General features: G+C 49.6%; 1 protein-coding gene across 10 annotated transcripts; it reads right to left on the reverse strand.

Moving 5' to 3' along the window:
* Nucleotides 1-291: 291 nt before the first annotated feature.
* atp8a2 (ATPase phospholipid transporting 8A2) lies at nucleotides 292-21,386 on the reverse strand. Of its 10 annotated transcripts, none has more exons than XM_037280079.1 (36): nucleotides 21,185-21,386; nucleotides 19,555-19,650; nucleotides 16,178-16,322; nucleotides 15,009-15,108; nucleotides 14,853-14,951; nucleotides 14,737-14,782; nucleotides 14,537-14,577; nucleotides 14,182-14,255; nucleotides 14,029-14,098; nucleotides 13,825-13,952; nucleotides 13,641-13,752; nucleotides 13,392-13,560; nucleotides 13,199-13,326; nucleotides 13,062-13,139; nucleotides 12,901-12,989; nucleotides 12,677-12,721; nucleotides 12,459-12,534; nucleotides 12,189-12,377; nucleotides 12,068-12,117; nucleotides 11,934-12,003; nucleotides 11,774-11,858; nucleotides 11,553-11,692; nucleotides 10,558-10,761; nucleotides 7,805-7,977; nucleotides 7,046-7,229; nucleotides 6,532-6,642; nucleotides 5,898-5,972; nucleotides 5,699-5,821; nucleotides 5,446-5,524; nucleotides 5,310-5,371; nucleotides 5,063-5,119; nucleotides 4,605-4,712; nucleotides 3,455-3,543; nucleotides 3,291-3,395; nucleotides 1,715-1,806; nucleotides 292-1,587 (listed from the first exon to the last, which is right to left on the reverse strand). In XM_037280079.1, exons 1-36 carry the CDS (start codon nucleotides 21,225-21,227, stop codon nucleotides 1,493-1,495), a joined length of 3,630 nt encoding a protein of 1,209 aa, XP_037135974.1. In that variant the 5' UTR covers nucleotides 21,228-21,386; the 3' UTR covers nucleotides 292-1,492. The 10 variants fall into 10 exon arrangements, with proteins under 10 accessions (XP_037135974.1, XP_037135973.1, XP_037135978.1 ...); XM_037280078.1 differs by having other exon boundaries at nucleotides 16,178-16,355; XM_037280083.1 differs by lacking the exon at nucleotides 19,555-19,650.
* Nucleotides 21,387-21,894: the final 508 nt, after the last annotated feature.

Consider the following 21,894-nt stretch of genomic DNA (forward strand, 5'->3'; position numbering starts at 1 on the left):
CTCCATACTGCGGCAGCTGCAAGTCCAGGAAGGTGGGCGGGAAAGGCATCTCCACTTGGACACGAGAGATTGGGAAGGGGGGGCGTTCATTCTTAAAAGGTCTTTGTAAATTGGATGCTGTAAAGCTCGGGAAAAGGAACGGATGAGAACCGTACAGGAAATCAATTGTGGGGAGGAAAAAAAACAACTGTAAACATAAAAAAATAAGTGCAACAGCCAATGGTTCAAAATAATTTACTATACATTTTAATTTAAAAAAGAATCAAAATAAAATAACAACAAAATAAGTTTGCTTTTTTTAAGTTTTCTAATAGCAAGACCCTGAAACGGCTCATTTCACTTTTCACAGGAGATCAGGTTGTGTAGTCAAAATAATAAAAAAATAGATTTGCCCGTCATTTTCCATTTGGCGCACATGAAAATCAATGAAGTGATCACACGAGAACGACGCCGGGACTCGCACAAAACGGCGATTGTGAGAGCCGCCCGATGGCGTGACCAAAAAGAAGCAGCAGACAGGAGGAGGCAGACGCGTTTCGGGATTGATTGGATTTAATGATTAGGACTCGGACGGACAGACGGGACAATGCGTCCCCTCTCTACAAGCCGTCATCGTGGCATTCCTGAAGCAGAGCGCCGTCCACACAACAAGACGCCACATTCACAAAAACAAACAAAAAACGACAAACAAAAGACACCAGACCAAAAAGAATCCCTTTTTGTTGATTCGGATGCGCTCTTTCGGCCCGATCCTACTCGTGCGCTGAATTGTCTGAGCACCACAACACGCGAGTGCGCCTCGGTCCTTCTTCAATTGTTTTAATCGTCAATAATTATATTAGTGCGTCGAATCTTCCTACTAGTGAGGACAAAGAGTAAAGGGACAATTCAGTGCATTAGTAGGACATCAAATAAGAGTCCAACGGCTCGCCAAAACTAGGTCAAGTCCAACATTCCTTCTGTAGGACTTTTGAGTACAAAAAACAGACAGAAAAAAAAAAAAAAACATTAAATAAAAAAAAAAAAAAAGGTGGGCAAGATAGGAAGTGAGGCGATCAGGAAGATGGATGTTCCACTAGTTGGTTGGGAGGGGTGGAGAGGGCAGGAGAGGAGAGGGGAGGGGAGGGGATCTGGGGGTGGGCGGGAGTCCGAACGTTCCGCCTCAGTCGCATCCCCTGTGGCGTTTGGCAGCGCTCGGAATGGAATTCATCCGTGCATGTTTATTTGGACGTGACCCCCCCCAACCCACAGTTCCCTTCTGATGTCGGCATGTGATGACTGAATTGCGAGGGGTGGGTGGGTGGGTGGGTGGGCGGCTGGTTGAGTGGGTTGGTTGACACGCACGCGCACACACACACACACACACATGCACAGGCGAGTACAGCGGAACGCACCAATCAGGTTTCGCAGTCTCTGACTTGTGGTGCTTGAAAGCGTAGTCCGGAATAATCCATACGCTCAGAGTCCTCGGGGGGGGGGGGGGGTTCAGGGGTTAGATGCTGGGCCGTTGGCGGGTGGTGTCGTACGAGCGCACCACCTGCGATTGGGACACCACGCCGTGCTCCTCCTGGGAGAAGGCGTAGCCATCTGTGGATGGATAATTGGTGGTGGTGGTGATGGGGGTGGGGGGGTCATGCGGTATGGCGTGCCGGTGGAGCAGACGTTAGCGGAGTCATTTTGCTGATGGTTGGTCAACAGCACAAGGCGTACTCACGCGTGACAGGCTGCTGCAGCGAGTTGGAGCGTCCGATGCTGGAAGGCGTCTTCCTAAAGACTCTTGTCAGCAGATGGGCACGTTCGTTTAGACTGCGGGCAGAGAGACGGCAGACGTTTCATGGTAAGGTTTTTATAAAAAAAAAAGGGAGGGGTGCACACACTTAAGCGCTAACTATTGACTCTACTGGGTCAACATTGATTCTGTTTACTGTTGCGGGTCGAAGAGCTTGGCGCACAACGCGGCCGTTCAACAAGAGCGTCCTTGAGGACCTCAACTGAAAAAAAATGACAGTTGACGTGCGTGCGTGTTTTTGTTGTTGTTGTTGTTGTTCAAATATATACCGACCGCTTAAGTTGCACCAAAGTTCAGTTAAAGAAGTTAAACTTGTTTTTTGACGGCAAATAAAGAGGAGTCAGCTTTTCGCTCTTATCGGCGATAAACGTGCAGAACTAGCTAACATCGGAAGTTGCCTCTGACAAGGCCAAACAGGACGTCCACAGTGGACTGGACCTTGGGCAATCCCCCCCGCCCCCTCCCAAGAGAAGAAGACTGGAGCCTCTGTGTGAAGACCACACGCCGTCACGGCTGCTCTCCTCTCCCGCCAAACAAAAATAACGAAGCGCCTCGTCCTCGCATCGCCGCAACATTTGCTAAAGTCGCAAAGCTGTCTTTTTGCAAAAGGGAGTTTTCCCGAGAGAACCGGACGAGCCAGTCCGCCGCCAAAACAAACGCCATCCGTTCAATAGAAAGCATCAAGGTTGCGCACCATTTCAACTCCTTTTACCTTTGCGCTGCTTTTCCCATCCTCCAAACACAGATGTGCTCCCCCCCCCCCCCCCCACCGGACGCTATACTGTAACTCGCCTCATTCCAGATGATGAGTGGCAAGCTTCCTCACCCCGTCTGGACTTGATGAAAGCAAGCCTCGTGGAGGCCGGGGTTCGTGCGTATGTGCATGCATTGCCTGCGCTCTTATAGAAAAGCGGCTTGTGTGCGTATAAAGAAGCATTTGAAGGGAAGGCTGCTAATTGACGTCTAAGTGCAGCGGCAATCGGCCCGGTTGACGTGTTAATGACACACTTTGGAGGCCAAATGCAAGAAACTACTGCTTACTTTCTACCACTTCTACACACACACACACACACACACACACACACACACGCACACACACACACACACACACAACAAGTGTATCTCAATACAACACACCAAGTCCGTGCAGCAGGTCAAATTGGTCCACCTACAAAGCGTTACAATTTTTTTTTTTTTTGAAAAATGAGAGGAAAAACAGAAATGATCAGCATGCAAAAACAAAGGCGGGGGGAAAGGTCGGTAAAGGTCAGAGGTCACACAGCGGGACAGTTGCCACGCGGGAGCGACTACTACCTCCGTTTCGCCTCTCGGGGACCTCGGCCTGGCCTTTGGTTCTGATAATGACGATTATAGTTATCATGAACTGAACTTTACGGCTATCCTAACATCAAAAGTAAATATCTAAAATCATTTGTCGCTGACATAGAAAATATGGAAAATCGATGGCCCGACGTGGTCAAATACGGCAGTGATGTTGTACCTGCGTCCGCTGGCGTCCCTGAGCACGGCGGCGCCCGGGTCCACGGCGCGAGCCTCCAGCTCCTGCACTTCCTCCAGCAGCGACTTCCTCACCGACCGACGCGTCCTGTCGACGAGCGTGGGGATTGGCTCCAATCAAATATCAGTGTGTGCGTGTGTACTTACGCCGCCCAGACGAAGTCCTTGAGCAAACAGACGGCGGGCACCAGGAGCAGACCTAACCAGAAGTACCAGCACTGCATCACGCTGCCAGCCTGCCAGCACAACAAGCAAAGCATATTTTGAGCCGGGAACGTGCTCAAAATGGCTGCTCCCGAGCATAATGGCCGACTTTCTGTTCAATTTCAGGCACGTTATGACAGATGTGTCCGCCCAATTTTATGCTGATCTATGCAACTGGTGGCAGAGGTTCATTTTCTTCCCAACTTTCCAGTGGCCCTTGTGTATCCTTTTTCATGACTAATCAATCAAACAAACGGTCATCCGACTTTGGACGCCGTGCTCTGCTTAAAAAAAAACAATAAAAAATTGGCCGCGTCTCTGTCTAGCATATCCGTTTGTGATTAGGGCTCGTTTGGAGCAATTCCCGAGTCGGTCAAAGTACGAGCGCTGGAAGCAGCTGTGGCCTCCGAGCAACTATAAAGTAATTTGGTTCCTCTCTGGGGAAGGACGGGATGCGGAAGATGCGGAAAACTATGAGGAAATATCTCTGGCAAGCAGAAATCATAGCAAAAAGTCGGCCAACAAGGCTTTTGAGTTATTAGTCACAGTTGGGACACAAATAAAGTTCTGACTTGGAAAGACGCAGTCGTGAGCCACACAAGTCAACATTTCTTCTTTTAGCCATGCTATTGATGTAAATGACATAAAAAAAAAAAAAGGTCAAAGATTGGTCGTCGCCGCGGTCGCGGGGGTCTTGTCCGCCCCTTCCGCAGTCAGCCGAGCAGCTGCTGGGATATTTGAGCGCATTCCGGATCCCTGACACAAATTGAATTAATGGGCGCCCAGCCCCGACAGTCCCTTCCGCCCCCCCCCTCCCACTTTATAATCCCCCCAACGACTTTCTCAAATCACCCCGCTGTCTCTCTTCAGCAGCAGGAGCCACAGCAGCCCGGCCTCTAAGTCAACACCTCCGCAGTATAAAAGGTAGCGGGGGGCTCGGGTGACGGCAGGTGCAGGACGCCAGACTGCCCCCCCCCCACTACGCCCTTCCCCACCCGACACGGAACACCCAGGAAGAGATTCTTGACGAGGAACTTCAACCCTTTTTGTGCTGCACTTATCGGTAGCGTTTATTATTCATTCATTGCTTTACCTGGCCAAGCATGTCGGGGGCCATGGGGAAGGTGGGCCAGATGGACGAGTAGACTCCAAAGAAGACCAGCCACAGGAGCATGCTCCCCCACACGGCCAGGTGGGAGAACTACGCACAAAAAGATGACCAGGTCAAATAGCGCAAACAGTCCACGTCTCAATTTAGACAACCGGTGGCGTCGTAAAAGCCTCCTAAAATGTCCCTCTGTGTGTCGTGTTGCCGTTTCCACGCTCAGCTGTCGGCCGGCGTGCCTGCCAAGCTTCCGTGTCGACGGCGTTAGCCGTGCTAGCGTGTGGGCGCACGGCTGTTAACAGCGCGTCAAATGTGTCAAACATCTGATCTGTTCCACATGTCTTGCCATGCAGGAGGTGGCGTTATATTCCATTACCACAGTGTCAGTCGGTCGGTGGGTCGGTGGGTCAGGTGGTTTGTGCGTATGCGTGTGTGGAGGCTCTTACCCGGGTCCAAGCGGTGGTCTCCATTCCGGCTTTGAGACACACTGTGACCACGACGTACTGCAGACACAACAATCCACAAAAGCTCTTTAGATGGCTGCCTTGGTACACGCATCCAAAATACCTCAAAAGTTCTCCCGGGATGCTAGGGAGGAACATTTCGATGGTGTGCGTCAGACGGAGACGGGAAGAGACCCTCCTCCGCCCCCCCTTCGCAAATATCATGCGAAAAAAAGGACAGACAACTCACCGTGTAGACCATGTTGCCAACAAAAAGGTAGTCATTGCCTTGACCGCTTTTGAAGGGCGAGTCTGTGCAGACAACAAAGTGAACAATCATTTGTAAAAAAGAAAGGTCGTCATTTCAGAAAAAGTGTTATCCTCACCGTGCTCCAACATCTTGAGAGGAAACCAAAAGAGAATAATCGAGTGAATCAGTGCGTTGATACAGTGACCCCAGAACACCTGAAGAGACACACACACACCATATTGAGCACAAACTCCAGACGGCGAAAGAAAGACTCCCTTATCCCAATCTCCCGAGGGACGCCATGGAAAAGACCCAAGCCCGCCCGCCTCTTTCTGACACTCGTTGACTCGCCGCCAAACAAATAGCGAGACGGCCAGAAATGAGCGCACCTTGGTGTTGAAGCCCTCGGCATTCTGGGTGATCCGGTAGAGTTGAGGGAAGCGCAGCATGTTCTGCTGGCTGCACGGCCGGTCGAAGATGCCCAGAGTGAACGGCGGCAGGGCCGTGAATATCTGGCAAACAAAAGCGCTGGGGTTGGCGAGGACGGAGAGCCCACGAGCCCAGCGGTCCACGCCCGAGCTTCCTCACCACATTGTAGAGACCGATGCACCAGCGCTCGAAGAGGATCTGGCCCGAGAAGCCGTTGACGAAGGCGAACCACAGCTGAGGAAGAAAAAAACAAACAAACAAAAAACAGTCAGGAGAACCTTGCTTGACGTTATTTACTTGCAGCTTTTGTCCCGCTGTTGTCAGTTTTGAATGGCGCCATGTTTGTTGTTGCCCCCCAACCTCGCTTGGTGTAAAGTGGAACAGCACCTGCTGGCATCTTTAATGTCAGACAGCTGTCAGGAGAGACAGGCAAGGGCAGCTGACTTCACACGCATATTAGCGTAGGCAGAAAAAATAGTTGACCAAAATAGGAAAACAGGAACAAATATGGGGAGGAAAATACAATTACATTAGCGAGAATGACACGTGTTTTTTACAAAACAAAAATCAAGTATTGGCGCATTTCTCTGTAGCATAGAAAAGGGCCACTTTCTGTGAGCGTGCACACAAACACACACACACACACACACACACAATGCTGATTGTCGGAGCCTCAGCGGCGCCTATCTAAACATTGGACACAAAGCAGACGCCACAAGGGCACCTCGTCCATCACTGTCCGACGTGTCGGGTAACAGCTGCAAAACGTCTGTCTGTCTGTCTGTCTGCGTACCTCGATGATGTAAAGCACCACGTTCTTGTAAAAGCAGTAGAGGATGCACTTGGTCACACGGTTGTAGCTCCACGCGCCGTGCACCAGCAACAGCTTCTCCAGGTAGGAGAACTGCCAATCACACACACACACACCATCATACAGATTTGCCTTCATATTTAGTCATACATTCTTCATCCTCTGTCAAGACTGACTAATATTAGTGCCGTATTGAAGAGGTGAGGCTAGTCGCACACCCCAAAATAAATAAATAATAAATATCTATATATGCGCTTAGTGAACCGTACGTACTATGAGCAATATGAAGGGGAAAGTGCAGACTCGTGTCGCCGAGATGGGCGGGCAGATAGCGCCACCAGCCCTTGGGGGGCTGCCAGACAAACAACAGTGTCAAATGACACTGCGCGTGTGTCTGTGCGTGCGTGTCACACTGACAAGATAAACTCTGCAATTAAGGCTTGAAATTCCTTTTGCCTTTCAATGTATCTGCTTTGGGGGATTTTTCCAATCTCACCTGCGCGATGGAGTAGTCGGAGGAGTTAGTGGCCTGCATGCCCTCGTTGCCGCTGATGCCCACGCCCACGTGCGCCGTCTGGATCATGCCCACGTCATTAGCGCCGTCGCCGATGGCCAGCGTGATGGCCTTCACGTGCTTCTTCACCATGTCCACGATTTCAGACTTTTGCAGGGGCGACACTCTGCCACACACACAGACACACGCGTTTAAAAACAACAGCAATCGTGTGTGTGTGTGTGTTTCAGGTAGTCCTCCAGCCTCTTGACCTGTCCGCATCACCGATCTCATATCAGTTCTGTCCATCCGCAGACAATAGCAAGGCTCCATTTGGGGATTCTTCCCTTGAGGGCTACTCTGAGAGCAGTGAGGTCACAGGCCGACTCGCTAAAACTAAAGATCCCACCGTGATTTCACCGATGTTTAATGTTGATATCAAGGTCGAGATCGATGCTAGCAGTCGCTAATTACGTTAGCACAATGACGTGGGTGGAAAGCAGCCAATTCTGAAAGGAGAGATGAAGGACAGACAATAGCGAGCCGGCGGTTTGTTTGCAGGGCCTCGGAGAGTAAAAGTCCGGATACAGCCTGGAAATGCAATGAGTCAATTACTCCCCCCCCACCACACACACACACACACATAAAAGACAAGGAGTGGAAACTCTTTTGTTAAGCATTACAACTGCTTGTGAGTGGAAAAAAAAAAACGCAACGGGAAGTAAACACTGGAACGAAAGCAACGCGGCAGACACGACCCACCGGCAGCAGATGACGGCCTTGCACGATAGGGCCAGGTCCAGGAAGGCCTGGCGCAGCTCGAAGGACAAAGCGTACTTGAGGGTCTGGCCGTCGATGATCAGCGCTAGCTCGTTCTCCTTTCGCAGGGAGTCGCCCAGGGATGAGCAGTGCTCGGTTAGCGTGGAGCGGGTGGCCTGAACAAGAAAAAAATTCTGTCAGGAGACGTGTGACAACCCGTAATCTCCTGTTAATCCCTTCATTATGTTTGTGTTGTGCTTTCATGAGGGGGGGGGGGCAAGTAAAGGTGAATGCAAACAGGAATTCCGGCATACAAAGAAAAACATACAGCCCCGGCCGGGCTGAAAAAACACGAGCGGGAATATTTAGGAGGAGGAGGGACGCATGTTTGGGAAGACCAAGAAAGAAAGGCCGCATTGTTCGCGTAATTGTCTTGTGTGGGCTTGCGTGTATTTTGGCGCTGTCTGAAAAAGTTTCTGTATAATAAGCGCATTTGTAGGTCAAGTGTTGCTTTTTGTGGCGCTTCCTCTGGAAGGCATTTTCAGCAAGCAGCATGCCCTACAGGAGGCGCTTTAATAGCCCCATAACTCCAATAAAGAGCCCATTAGTGCTTGTTTTGCACTCTCGTTAAAAGCTGAAATGGCAAAAGTAGCTGAAAATTCTCACGTCTTCTGGCCGTTTTGATGTGCATCCTGTGTAAAAGCCATTTGAATGGCATGCGGGGGATGAATTTGCAATCTTAGGAACTTCATTGCCCTTACAATAAAAATTCTGTATTATTCAGATAAGAAAATTGATCCAAGACTCAAGGTGGCACCAAAACAAACAAACCGGCAAAAATGCCTGAGCCGCGCTTTCTTGCACAGATCAAAGACGAGACAAAATGCTTCTAAGTAGCTTTCTCACGCTAAATGGCCGCTTATTTTTCAAGGCTGAGGGAAAACGCTGCCATGCTCATTTGATTGCAACTTTTTTTTTTTTTTTAATCCTCCAAACCAAATATTTACTTATCGCATGCATCTGAGCTCGAAGAGGCTGGAAAAACACACACACACACACACACACACACACACACACACACACACACACAGACACACACAGACACACACACAGACACACACACACACACACACACACACACACACACACACACACACACACACACACACACACACACACACACACACACACACACACACACACACACACACACACACACACAGCACTAAATTTTATCTGGATTATATTTGGAAGCCCAGACACGGAGGCGGGTTTGGTACAATTTGGAAGCCAACCAACTTTCTGTGGAAAGAAAATGCCCCAAGAGTCGCACTAACAACATCACGTGAGATTTCAGCAAATCCCGTGAGATTTCAACTTTCAGTCTCTCGGGGGGGGTCCAAAGACGATTCGTGTGTTTTGATACTGTTATTGCGGATGGCACCGATGACGAATGCCCAGGAAATACAGGCGGCCATATTTGTATATATAATACACAATGTATATATACAGTGTTAAGTGTGTGTAAAGATGATTAATGGCCAGTTGTGCGGGATTGTGGGAAAGTTGCTCAGGAAGCGGGTCGCTGATACCAGTACCGATATCAATAAAATGATATCGTAATTCCCAACGTTAATATTGATACAAACTTAAATCCTCATCGAAGCTTTGAGGACGCATGAGGTGTGACTGATGATAAGCAAGTTCTGGTTCAAGTCACACTTTGAAAGCTGTGAAAGGTTATTTTAAGTGACAGTAAGTGTCGCCAACACTTAAACACACTCGCATAGACAACTTTGTCATGCAAGAATAACCCGAGGCATCTTTTTTGGAAGTCAGTGTTGACTCCAGTTTGCAAATACGGTTATCCAAAGTCTATTAAGGATAATCCACTCATGCGACTAATTCCATTGGCTAAATATGTCAAAGAGTCAGACATGTTTTTTTTTTTCTTCTTCCTTCGCCAAGTGAGTCAAATAAAGACAACAAAACTTTCATTCATGGAGGAAGCACTTCACATGCTACATTAGGTGTCCAGTATGCAGCAGAAAACATAAAAGGCCGGCAATGTTTTTCAACCAGAAGGTTCCAAAGGCATCGAGTCACCATTTTTGGGATTTTTTTTTTTTATTAGCTAAATATTAGGTTGTCAGGCAAGACGTTGGCAGAGCGGCCGGCAATTCGTCATTTGTCTAACAACCGTGATGAAGTGAGAAAGTTGTGAATGTAAACAGAAAATGTACACTTGAGCACATTTGGACAATAAACCAGGCCTATTTGGCTTTCAGAATCTCCATGTGGCCTCAAAGTGTGTGCGCGTGTGTGTGTGTGTGTGTGTGTGTGTGTGTGTGTGTGTGTGTGTGTGTGTGTGTGTGTGTGTGTGTGTGAGACAGACACATGACATGACATGACATGACAGGACAGGACAGGACAGGACAGGACAGGACAGGACAGGACAGGACAGGACAGGACAGGACGGGACGGGACCATATCAACTAGAGAAGGCGCTGATATTGCCACTATCAATATTCAGTTCGTATCAACATTCCAGTATCATTCGGCCAAAGCCGGCGAGGATCGTGTGTGTCCAAAAGCGCCACAAAGACAGACAAAGCTGTCTCCAGAAACGCCGCAGGGGACACCGGAGACTTTAATTACCTGTGAGCACACAAAGAGCTCCCGCCGCCCACCCAAGTGGGACCACGCCCTGGTTCCCACGGCAACCGTACACGAAGAAGAGGAAGGGCGCAACTCACATCCAGGGAGTCCTCATTGACGATGATGAGGGACATGCCGTGCGTCACCAGGCGGCACGAGTAGCCGATGTTGATGGCCGTCTCCTGCTTGTCCCCGGTCAGGACCCAGATCTTGATGTCGGCCCGCATCAGCGTGGCGATGGTTTCGGGGACGCCGGCTTGGAGGCGGTCCTCGATGGCGGTGGCGCCCAGCAGCAGCAGATTCTGTTGGGTCGGTCGGGTGACAAATAACATTAGGAGAGATTCTTTTTATATCATTTGCTTCATGCTTGATTTATTTAGGTATTGGAGATACATCCATGTAAGCCATACCAGCCTTCAAATGAAAGTCGGCTTTGCTTATCTCGATGGATATGGCGATGGGTTTCCTTGTGCTTTTTAGTATGGAAAGGGTTGTAATTGCTAACTGTGCCCCCCCCCCCCCGCTGCAACTCCTTCTATCCGTCCAGTATGAATGTCCAAGTGCAAATTGAGCGGGACAGCTTGTGCGTGCGTGCGTGATGGCTCTCATCACGCCAAGAACATCATTCACTTCCAATTATGACGGCGAGCGAGGGCCGTTGCGGCTCTTTTGGACGCCCCGTGACTTGAATGGCAAAAATCTTTCAGCCAGCGCTCCGCTCCGCTCCGCTCCCCTCTCCTCCCCGCCCCTTGACTTCAATTTGCTCAGCAATTAAACGCACATGTATGCTTATTCGACACACTCAGACGCGCACACAAACATTTCCCCGCACGGTAACACTGCCGTGTTGTTGACTGCACTTTTATGGGGGGCTCTTGGCAGGCCGGCATGCGGGCTAATTAGCCTTGTGGTCTTCAAGTCTGAGCGCTCCTTCCTCATTTTACCACCCAGCCTCCTTTTCGCACCTCCAAATCCTCCCTCCACCTCTGGCGCTCAAAGGCAGAGCATGCAACTAAGCCGACTGGATGTTACAAGTACAGCGACCGCGCCACCTGCTGGTAGTCGGGAATATCACATGGAGGTGATTTTTGACCTTTTCCAGTAGTTCATAGCACTCCTCCAGTTTTTGCGCCCGGTCTTTGAGTACAGTGCTGGCGTCGTTGTATTTTTTCAGCCACTCCTGGTAGGCGTCCTCCCGCAGGTCCACGTAGGCGAAACACAAAGTTCTCAGGCCTGCGTGGATGGAGAGAGCTTGAGTAAGGCAGCAGAGAGAAAAAAATAATAATATCTCCTACCTCTGCTGGCATCGCTTACCTTCCGTGGCAAACTGCTCCAAGTGAGCGATGGTCAAGTCTTTGTACTGAGAGTCCTCGGTCAAACGTTCAAAGATGACATTATCCTTGAAATACATGAGTGAACTTTGAGCGGTATCACGATAGCAGCAGTTGTCAGCAGAACTGGAGCATGAACATACCGCTCCTTTGCAATAGAGCCTCAGCCGCCCGTTCGGGGTCCGCACCACCGCGGACATGCGCTTGCGGTTACTGAAAACAACAAGTTGAATTTTCACAACAACCTTTCTTGGGAATTCCGGAACACAAGCAATACCTGGAAAACTCCAACACGTTCAGCAACTGGTAGCTCATCTCCTTGCCTCTCTGGAACAAAACAACACCACGTCAAGTCCTCTGCAGTTCCCGACGGGATCGGTTGCGAGTTGGAGACTTACGGCTTCGATGATGACCGAATCGGGCGTCCGGCCCGTGAAGACGAAGCCCAGACCCTTGGCCCCCTTGACTAGAGCGCCCTCATCTGGCGAGGAGGCCTGGTAGATGATCTGGTTGTCGTCGCGCTCGGGCACCACCGTGTGGCACACGGCCATCATGGTCAAGAACTCGCAGATCTGAGGGGACGTCGGCTGCAAAATATTGATGACGTTGCGCTCGATTTCCCAGGTTGTATTCAATTTCATTTGGAAAAATATCAGCTTGACACTTACGTGGCCTTTCTCAATGTTCTGGATGAGAGCCGGGTCATCAAACTCGGTGGAGTTGTTACTGTTGGATGGCAGATTGCTGTCGAGAACAAAAGCAAACATCAATCGGGAGGCTTCGGGGTAAAAAAAAATCAATCAATCAATCAAGCACGCCTGACGGGAGGAATTTCCGACAGACGGACCGGAAGGGCGGCGGTGGCGCCAACGGCGGCTCGACTCACCTGAAGTCCTCCATGGAACGATCGCAGTCGAGATCGGGGAAGTGGCTGCGGTAATGAATGAGGTTGCGGAAGGGGAAATCAAGAGGATGAGTTGATTAGTTTGTTCTCGTCGAGCATGCCGGAGTTAAATGAAACGAGTCAGTTGTATTCATGAAGAGAGAGTTGCAAATTAGTAAGAAGGATCGGGAGGTCGAAAAAGTCAAGCGAGAAATAAAATGGCTTACCCGTAAGTGATTCCCGCTATGGTGCACTTTTTAAAGTGCATGACGTTGCAGGTGAGCGTTCCTGTTTTGTCCGAAAACAAATACTTCACCTGGGGAAAAAATAAAACGTCATAAACCGGGTGAATGAGAAACAAAACCTTTAATACCAAGCACGAGAGAACCTGGCCCAGCTCCTCGTTCAGGTTGGACGTTCGAGCCATGGCCGGCGTGTCCGTCTCGGCGTAGTACATCTCCACATCCTTAAAAAAAAAGTTGGGTTCGCCGAATCGCTAAACAGATAAGCTTTGGATATGCGTACCCAGTTGATGAAGAGGGCCTGCGTGAACTTGACCACCTCCAGAGTGACCAGCAGGCTGATGGGGATCAGGTTGTTGTACAGGATGATGAAGGTCAGCAGGTTGTACGCAAAGTTGGTGGAGATGTCACCTGGAATCCACAACAACATGACATTTTGATGGATGAAAGAACGTGGGTCAAAATGTGGGCCTCACCTTGCCGGGACAGATACCAGCAAGCTTCCTCGGTGTACTGCCTGTTCCAAATGGCGGCGCCCACCGAGCTGACCAAGGCCATGACCAGCAGGATGCCAAACAGCACCAGGATCTGCATGTTGGTCACCCGCTCCACGTTGGAGCGCTTCAGGGGCGCCTTGGTGGAGTTCTTCTCGCCGGGGGGAGGGGAGGGTGAAACGTTTGAGTGGCCATCCCCGCCCGCGCAAAAACCACGCCATCTTTTCTTACCTGCATGAGTTTGGAGTCGTGGCCGGTGTAGACGACGATTCCCACCACCCACTGGGTGTTCCGGATCTGGGCGCCGCGTAGTAGGACCTGGTCTGGGCCCAGAGGAGCAGCTCTGAGGATAACAAAGAAAAAGAGACGTTACGCAGTGTGCGCGTGCGCGCGCGCGTCAGCGCGTGTGTCGTACTTTTGATTTTCCAGCCGCAGGGTTCCGGTGAAGTCGTACAAATGTCTGTTGGGACCTTCGCACTCCAAAACGCCAGATAACGACAACAGGTCCTCGAGTGTCTGCATGCCTGCCGTGAGCGGGAGACCCTGCCAGCCAGCGCGTCCACACCACCCCGTTTTCAAAGAAATCAAACCACGCGTCAAGCGCAATGCGAGGACGTACCTGGCGGATCTTCAGGTTGGTTTCCCCATCCAGGTTGGAGGTCTCCGTGTAGCACATGGCCTGAGGTTCACTGTGGAGCAACAAATGAAGTCGTGAAAACAAGATGACACACTTGGACAGCAAAGGTGCATTCGCTGGCAGGCACGCTCTGACCTGGATGACACAATAACCATGTCGGCCGGAAGATGCTGGCCATTGGTCACCTTCACGATGTCTCCGACCGCAACCTGACGGTCGGCATGGCAAAAGCCAGGTGGGGAGGGAGGTAGGGAGGGAGGGGCGGCAAAACAAGAAGAAATTAGTGAGCGGCCATCAGCGATGACATCAAGTGACAGCCGGCACGTTGCTTAATCCGCCTTTCCAAATCATATTGTCCAAATCAGGACGCTTTGGATCAAAAAATATATGGTTGCGAGTATTGTTACACCATCCGTCTCTTAAAATCTTCCAACAGCGCAAGTCAAAACCTATTTTATTAGCATGAAGCTGGATTTCTTTTCCCCCTTACCTGCTTCCAGATGATGGTCTGCCATGCTCCGTTACGCAACACTGCCAGACAGGAAGACAGGCAGCTGTCAGTCAGCCTATAGAGAAGAGCTCTCATGCACTATTCATAGCAAAGCGTCTGATGAGCGACGCACAACAGCCCAGCCCAGACCAAACACAAGGGCAGACACGCAGAGTAGAAGCTAATTCCTTCGCGCATACCGGTGGTCTTCTTCTTGTTGACCGTGTTGTCCGCTTTATGTCGTTTCTGGGCGGAGACAAAAGTTGACACGCTTTTTAAACGCCGCCGGCGAAGGCGACGGCGGCGAGGTACTCACGTAGTCCTCGATGATCTCCTTGATGCCAGCCACGGTGAGGATGAAGATGAGCGGCACCAGCGTGGTGTAGCGGCCGGTCGGGGAGACGTCGGGGATTTGCTGACGGTCAAACGTTTAGGGACGCTGGGACAATCCAAATCGTAACCACTTGCTTACCTGCATGAGTGTGATGAAGAGGAAGAAGGCGTTGGCGGCCCTCCGGATCTGCTCGTACATGAAGCGGGGAAGAAAGGAGAGGACGCCATACTTGGTGGTACTGACGAGGAAAGAGAAAATGGGCCTTTGAAACCTCGGAGACAAAAATGTCCTCACGCCTGTAAATACATGACCACTAAAAATCCTGCAAACTAAATTTGGAGCGAAGTTGTGATTGATGGCAACTTTATATCGATCACGTAGCAGTATTGAGCGCTAAGAGCAGCTCCTAAAAGGCCTTTAAAAAAAATCAATGTCGATCCAGAACCTGATTGGCACAAAATGTACCGCCGTGACTCCGAGGTTGCGATCGGCGTGCATTTTCTGCAAGCAGGAGGCCCGATCGGTGCCAGCCGGCCAGCCTAATGGCATTACGGTCCTGGAAATGCAGCGGAGGTCTTCCTGAAACCCTTCGATAGCCGTATTGATTGCAGCTTTTATCTGGATCCTCTCAGCAGCTCCATATTTCACCGTTCTCTCTTCTCATGCAACCTGTGCATTAGCGCTGCTTTCCTGCACTTAGCGTCCACTATACAAACCTGTGTTCTTTATTATTTTATCGGTTTTTTAATCCTATGGCTGTAGCGAGAAGGGCTGGATTGTTTTTTCCAAAAACAGAAGACACCGACGGGAGAGCTACACACCCGCTGTGTGCAGCTGCTTACGCTAGGCCAAGAAGAAATGGAGATGGAAAAATACACAAAGTGGATTAAGCTATTTACGTGCACGTATTGATGGAGTGAATTTTCAACTGTGGTCCACTTTGGGCCTCTCACCTTTGGGACTACGGCAAATAATCGCATAATGGATGAGCTATTAAAGCGCCTTCCTTCCTTATCTGCTTCCACAAGTGTCTTTCTCTTGAAGACCAGAACATACTTTTCAGCAGAAAATAGTATTAGAAAATGTACAGGAGTTAGAAAAAGTCAACAAACACCGGTTCAAAGGTCAGTTTTTGTCAAATAAGCAAAGGAGAGCAAAAGTCGAGAATGTGAGCGAGAACCTTTAAAAGCCAATTGGAATAAAAAAACCTTATCAGGAGGAAGTAAGAAGTTAAAAAGTGAGAGAATGTGCTTGCACAAGTGTGCACACCCTCACATTCAAACGGCGTGTTGACTACGGTGGCCTACCTGACGTGGTTGTCGCAGAACTTGGTGCTCTGGGGCCGGTTGAGCAGCACGGCGCGCGCCGTGGCGTCTACGGGCTCCGCCTGCGACGTGGTGCCGGACATCTCATCATCTGCCTTGTGGTAGCCGGCCGACGAGCAAGCGGGTCCTGCGCCGTTGGATTGATGAGACAGAGGCGAGGCTGGGTGAGTAAGGGGTGGGGGGGTAAGGGAAAGGGTGGGGGGGGTGAAGAGTTGGAGACAGACAGACAGACAGACAGACAGACAGACAAAAGAGGGTGGGTGGATGGCAGATGACACACACACACACACACACATTCAAAAGACATTTACTGTAGGCTGAGCGTGTGTGTTGCCTTTTAGTGCACCCGTGGGACTCCCATCCCGCTCTTACTCCCCCCCCCCCCATGCTAATAATGGATGTGCTGAGGGGTGCACAATAGGCAACAAACACACTGGGCCCACCTCCAGCAAGCAGCACATGGAGAACCCTGACAAGAGGATGCAACAGTCCGCTCCGCCCACCCCACCGCACACCGTTGACTCAGCTGCGGACCTGGACGGACAAACGGACGGACCCAAGCGACGGCTCCAAGTCCGGATGTCAAGATGTGGGCCGGCTCGGCGGCTGCCCCATTAGGAAGCTCCCTGCTACTACTACAATCGGAGGCGTCTCCTCCCTCCGGCGTGATGGCGAGTGGCGCGTCGTCGCCGCCAACAACGACGGGAGGAAGCCATATGGAGTGGAAAGCCTCCGCGAGTGGGAGGAGGGAGAGGTGGGGGTAAACTCGGGGCTCCGCTTTCTTAAAGGGACAGTAGCGTACAAACGGATTCAGGAGTTTTAATGCGCTGATTCCAAACCTTTGTCGAAGGGCTTACGATAGTTTGGGATTTTTCAATGGTTTTTTTTCATTTTGACATTTGTTTTTCAAATCCTTTCATTTCAATTGTTTTTTAGAACAATTTGACATGTTTCTTATTTTTTTTAATCGTATTAGATTTCACATTTTCTTCATTTCGTGAAGAATATTTCAAGTGCAAAAAGTCATTTTTGTATCTCAAATTTACGCTTACAAGTCTGGTATTGTTATTATGAGACAGGTTATTTCATGACGTGCGTTTGATTTTAAAAATGCATGTTCAGTCACAATTGCTATTGAAAGTCAATTCGGTTATTTTTCCACAATCACTGAAACCTAATCCTCATGGGAGTCGGTGTGATTGTCTGCGCTTTTTCCTTGCAAGTGAAAACAACAGGCCCGCCCGCCTGCCCGGCCTAGCGCTTCGATAATTTAAAAGGCAATAAAGCCTGTCGGAGTCTGGTGGATTGAGTATCCCGCAGCACTTTTGCCATTCTACACCGAGCGGTCAGATCTCTGCACGGGTCAAAGTCCTTTAACGGCCAAATGATAACAAATGTCTTATCGGGAGATCTGCGAGCGGGCTATTACCTGCGGGCTAGTAAGTCACAATGGCAATCACTCCACAGAGCAGATCAAGATGAGTCAACACTTGACCCCTAATGCACATGCCTCCAGGTCTACAAGTGACTTTTGTTACGCCTGCACCATTCCGGATCAATAGTGATATATTCTCCGGAGCCTCACTGAGCAGATCAACGCTCGGGTTACTCAGCACCTCTTGATGGGCATGCTATTGCTAGACGTCTTCAGCCGTGCAATAAAACAAAGCGGAGCGTGTACGGCGAGTCCAGGAGGGCGGTGACGCGCTTGCGCTAACCTTTGACCCGACACTCGACAAGATATTGCTTCCTGATAGCTGTTAGTCTGTAAGTCCAATTGAACCATTTTGCTAATCGCTAAGACTCACCGGACGGCACATAAATTGCAAATTCACAATCACGTGGCACGAGGCATTTGAGAAAATATTTTTGTCGCATTCAATTCAAATGTTTGAAAAACTATATATATTTTTGGGAAATGTATTTATATATTATTGTGAGGAAACATATTTGTCAATATCAAAACACACAGACCTTTTTACCAAGCAGATGCTCTTTTAAATAAGGCATCACGGCTAATGACAAGCCAGAGCAGGTTGCCTGCCTGCGTGGCTGCCTGCCTGCGTGCCTGCGTGCCTGGCTGCCTGCCTGCTTGCCTGCCTGCGTGGCTGGCTGGCTGGCTGGCTGGCTGGCTGGCTGGCTGGCTGGCTGCCTGCCTGCCTGCCTGCCTGCCAAGCACCACAACTGGCCATTACTGTCCATTACACAACAGGGAGTTCCAACAAAGCAATTTGAAAAGACAAGTCGATCCATGAGCAATGATATACAGCGCCGGGACTTTTAACTTGAAGTACTGTTAGCCTAATAGCATAATTGCTCAAGTCACGCTTAAGCTACTGAGCACAACAATTTTATATATCGCTCCATTAATTGCATAATCAAATAGTTGTTGATTCATTTTTGCAACTCTCAGACAAATCACACCTTGTCATCTATGTATCTCACAGCTTTCTTTTTTTTTTTACATAGCGCAAAATAGGTCAAGGGAACTGAGACAAGAAAAGCATTACCAACAGAACGCCGCCTGCCCGTTTGGCCGTTAAGCCCCATGGTGACCCTCGGCGGGGAGCCCCCTACTCCCCTTTCTTCTCTACTTGCAGGTTCTGCCCGACCCAGACGCCCACTTCGCTGCGGGCTCCATTTCCTGCTTTGTCACGAATCAGCAAGGAGCAAAAAAGCTTCTTACGGGCCCAAGCATACAGTACGCTAATCCTCGCTATGTCTGCTCTGCAACTTTACCTGCCGGCTCAGCCAAGACACGCTGGTAATCCTCCACGTGAGACTCACGTAACAACAAACGTTCCTGTTGCTATTCATGTCAAGTGCATTCATTCTGCAAGTAGGCCAAAAAACATTCATCCAATGACCCAAACAATTCAAAGCAATCATTTTCCCACACCGGCTACAGCAGTCTCAAATTACAAACATATTGGAGCAAGGTCCAAAACGTTGGAACAACCCAATGAATCAAGTCACTTGTTTTTTTAAATGGCATAATGTAATTTCACCATATTTGTACACACACCTTTGCTCTCTTTTATTCGCATGTAAATAGATAGGTAATCATGCAAGGTCATGACATGCACGTGTACATTCCGCCGTTTGCAAAACATGTCCATCCAAGACATGCATGTGTTGCACAGCATGCATGGGCTTTCCAGTGAATCGGCCATTCAACACTCCAGACCCCGAGCAGCTACACTTTCACCTGGCGCTCACCTTTGACACTTAACAGAACACTTCAGGCGGCAGGTTGCAGCTCTCGAGGGCCGGGTGGGGTAGGGGTTCGAGGGGGGGGGGGCATCTACTCCCGGCGCGCATGCACCTTGGCGGACGCCATCCAGTCCCGCATCACTCACTTTTGTCAAACCTGTCTGGGGGGCGGGCACCCGCCTTCCGGCTGGGCTCCTGAGGCTCAGAAGGGTTCTGCCTAATGGCAGTCAACACTAACTGCTCTGTGGGCCACGGGCGGGCGGGCGGGCGGGCGGGAGAGAACAACACACAACAAGACAACAGGTAAAAGGGCTGAACAATTCATCCAATTCAAATCGACATGACAATGAAGGAAAAAGCAGCTTCTAAGGCGCAAAGCCTCCGACTCTTTCAAATGAATTCATATTTTAGCATATCCCATGGGACCAAAACATTTACGTATTAAAAATCTCATAGGGATTATTGTAATAGACAATTATTTATTGCTTGTTAAAAAATATATGGGAAGAAGACCTTGAAAACATACCAAATTAAATCTTGAGGTAACATTTGTTTTCCCATTATTTTTCAAAATCGTTCAGCCCTAAAGAAACACACACAAAGAGCACACATTGGTACATGTGTGAGGATTATGGATGGCGTTGAGGATGGCGGTCAGTCATTTCGCACACAAGAGCGCCCCCTGTTGTCCAGCACCACGAAATACCCCAAGGGCTCACTCCCCCTTCCATTATTATCTACGCAGCACACACGGTGACAGTTGGCCGCACTGCCAAACACTCACACGACCCCAACCGCACCGCTAATAATAACACGCGTTGATTAGCCTCCAAGCTAACAAATAAATGCCACATCTCAATCAAGCTCCGAATTAGAGCAAAGAATCAAAAGCTCGCACTCCACGTGATGACAGCAAAAAGCGCATACTGGAGAGACACACACCATTTCTGCTTTAGTCATGTCCTTTAGAGTCTTTCATTCCATGACTAATGATTTATCTGTTAATAATTTGCCCTGCTTTCTGTTTGTGGAAGCGGCATGCACACGCGCACACACGCACACACACACACGCGCGCACACACAGGCAGACAAGAGCATAGCAGCAGCTATGTGCGAGTGACTTTTAAGCTAAAAGACAAACACGTTCTACTCTCTTCGAGGGCAGTCCACTGCAGTCTGTGCAGTCTGTGCATGTCTCCATAGCGTTTTTGTGGTATCAAGCTATTTTGCAGTTTTATAGTGTTATTGTAGCATGATTGTTGTCGCATTGCCTTATTTATTTGTGGCCGAATATGATTATAACGTTATTGAATGTAGTTCATCATTGCATTGCAGTCTCTCGACGCCGTATGTCGGGTCCGTCGTAAAGCGAGCACCGCCGTTCGTTCCTCTTACCAGGTCGGGCGCTCTTCAGACGGTCACGTGACCGTTAAATCGGCTTGCTAATAGGCTCGTCCTCCAGCTGGTGCACAAATCTTTGGCTCCAAACGAACACAGGTCTTCCATCACTCGGCATGTCAAAACGACGCCGAGTAAGAAAGCTCACCTGCATAGCGGACGCAAATACGACAGCGACATCACGACCCTCGCCTTTGAAGGGCGAGCGAGCGAGCGAGCGTGCGGGCGGGCGCTTAGACGTCCGTGGTCACCTTCCATACATACGCACATCGTATCGAGCCACCATTCGCGTCAGTGCGCAATTCATTCTTGCAATGCTAATAAAACGCTACACAAGCCGCTCGCGAGTGTACTGTTCGTTCGTTCTTTCTAGCTTACCTCCCTCGCTGTGGATCTTCTTGGCCCCCCGGTTGAAGTACATCGTGCCAGTGGACGTGCTGGTGGTAGTGGAAGGAGCAACGTGGACATGCTCGCTTACGGCTCGCCCGCAGCGGAGCCGAGGCGAAGGCGAGTAGTAGTTACGGGCCGCGGCCGCTGTTGCCGCTGACGACCGGGTACCATGTTCGCTCTGACCGCTTCACTAGTGGATGAACAAGGAGGAAACAAGTGATAGGACAGCTAGTTCCGTCGGGTTGCCTGCATGTCAAAATAAGACGCAATGAGCGTACGAATAAGCTAATATTGCTCCGTCTAACTATTTTCTTCATCTTATTCACAGTTTCACTAAAGCTTAAAACTGTTGGGACATAAAAGACACAAACGAAATACGCACCAATACTTTTACTTTGAAGACGCCCTAGTCATTCTAATAGGTTAGCTACTTCCGCAAGTTAGTTGTACATTTCGAAAGAAAAGCTTATAGTCGCACAATTAATCTTATGTAGTCCCCCTCACACTCTTTCATGTGTCGAATTTCGCAGTCCATATTTGTAAAACCTGGACTTAAACAATAGTTGGAAACTTACGGGTAAATCGAAAGATATAGCCATCAAGGTTTTTCTTTCGGTGGGTAAAATGACAATTGCTTCTTTTCCGTCGCACGGTACGACACTGCAACTACACGAATGTACCATCGTAATGGGAATGAG

The sequence above is a fragment of the Syngnathus acus genome, chromosome 20 (genome assembly GCF_901709675.1).
Source record: "Syngnathus acus chromosome 20, fSynAcu1.2, whole genome shotgun sequence".
Classification (NCBI taxonomy): Eukaryota; Metazoa; Chordata; class Actinopteri; order Syngnathiformes; family Syngnathidae; genus Syngnathus; species Syngnathus acus.

Bases quoted from the DNA above. Each gene is read 5' to 3' on its own strand.
- atp8a2 (XM_037280078.1), bottom strand. From the start codon at position 21,227: ATGTACTTCAACCGGGGGGCCAAGAAGATCCACAGCGAGGGAG. The intron at 7,978-10,557 runs GTGAGTTGCGCC...TTTCTTGTTCAG, and splicing joins TCAATGAGGACTCCCTGGAT to GCCACCCGCTCCACGCTAAC. The intron at 6,643-7,045 runs GTGAGATTGGAA...TGTGATTGGCAG, and splicing joins CCGACTACTCCATCGCGCAG to TTCTCCTACCTGGAGAAGCT.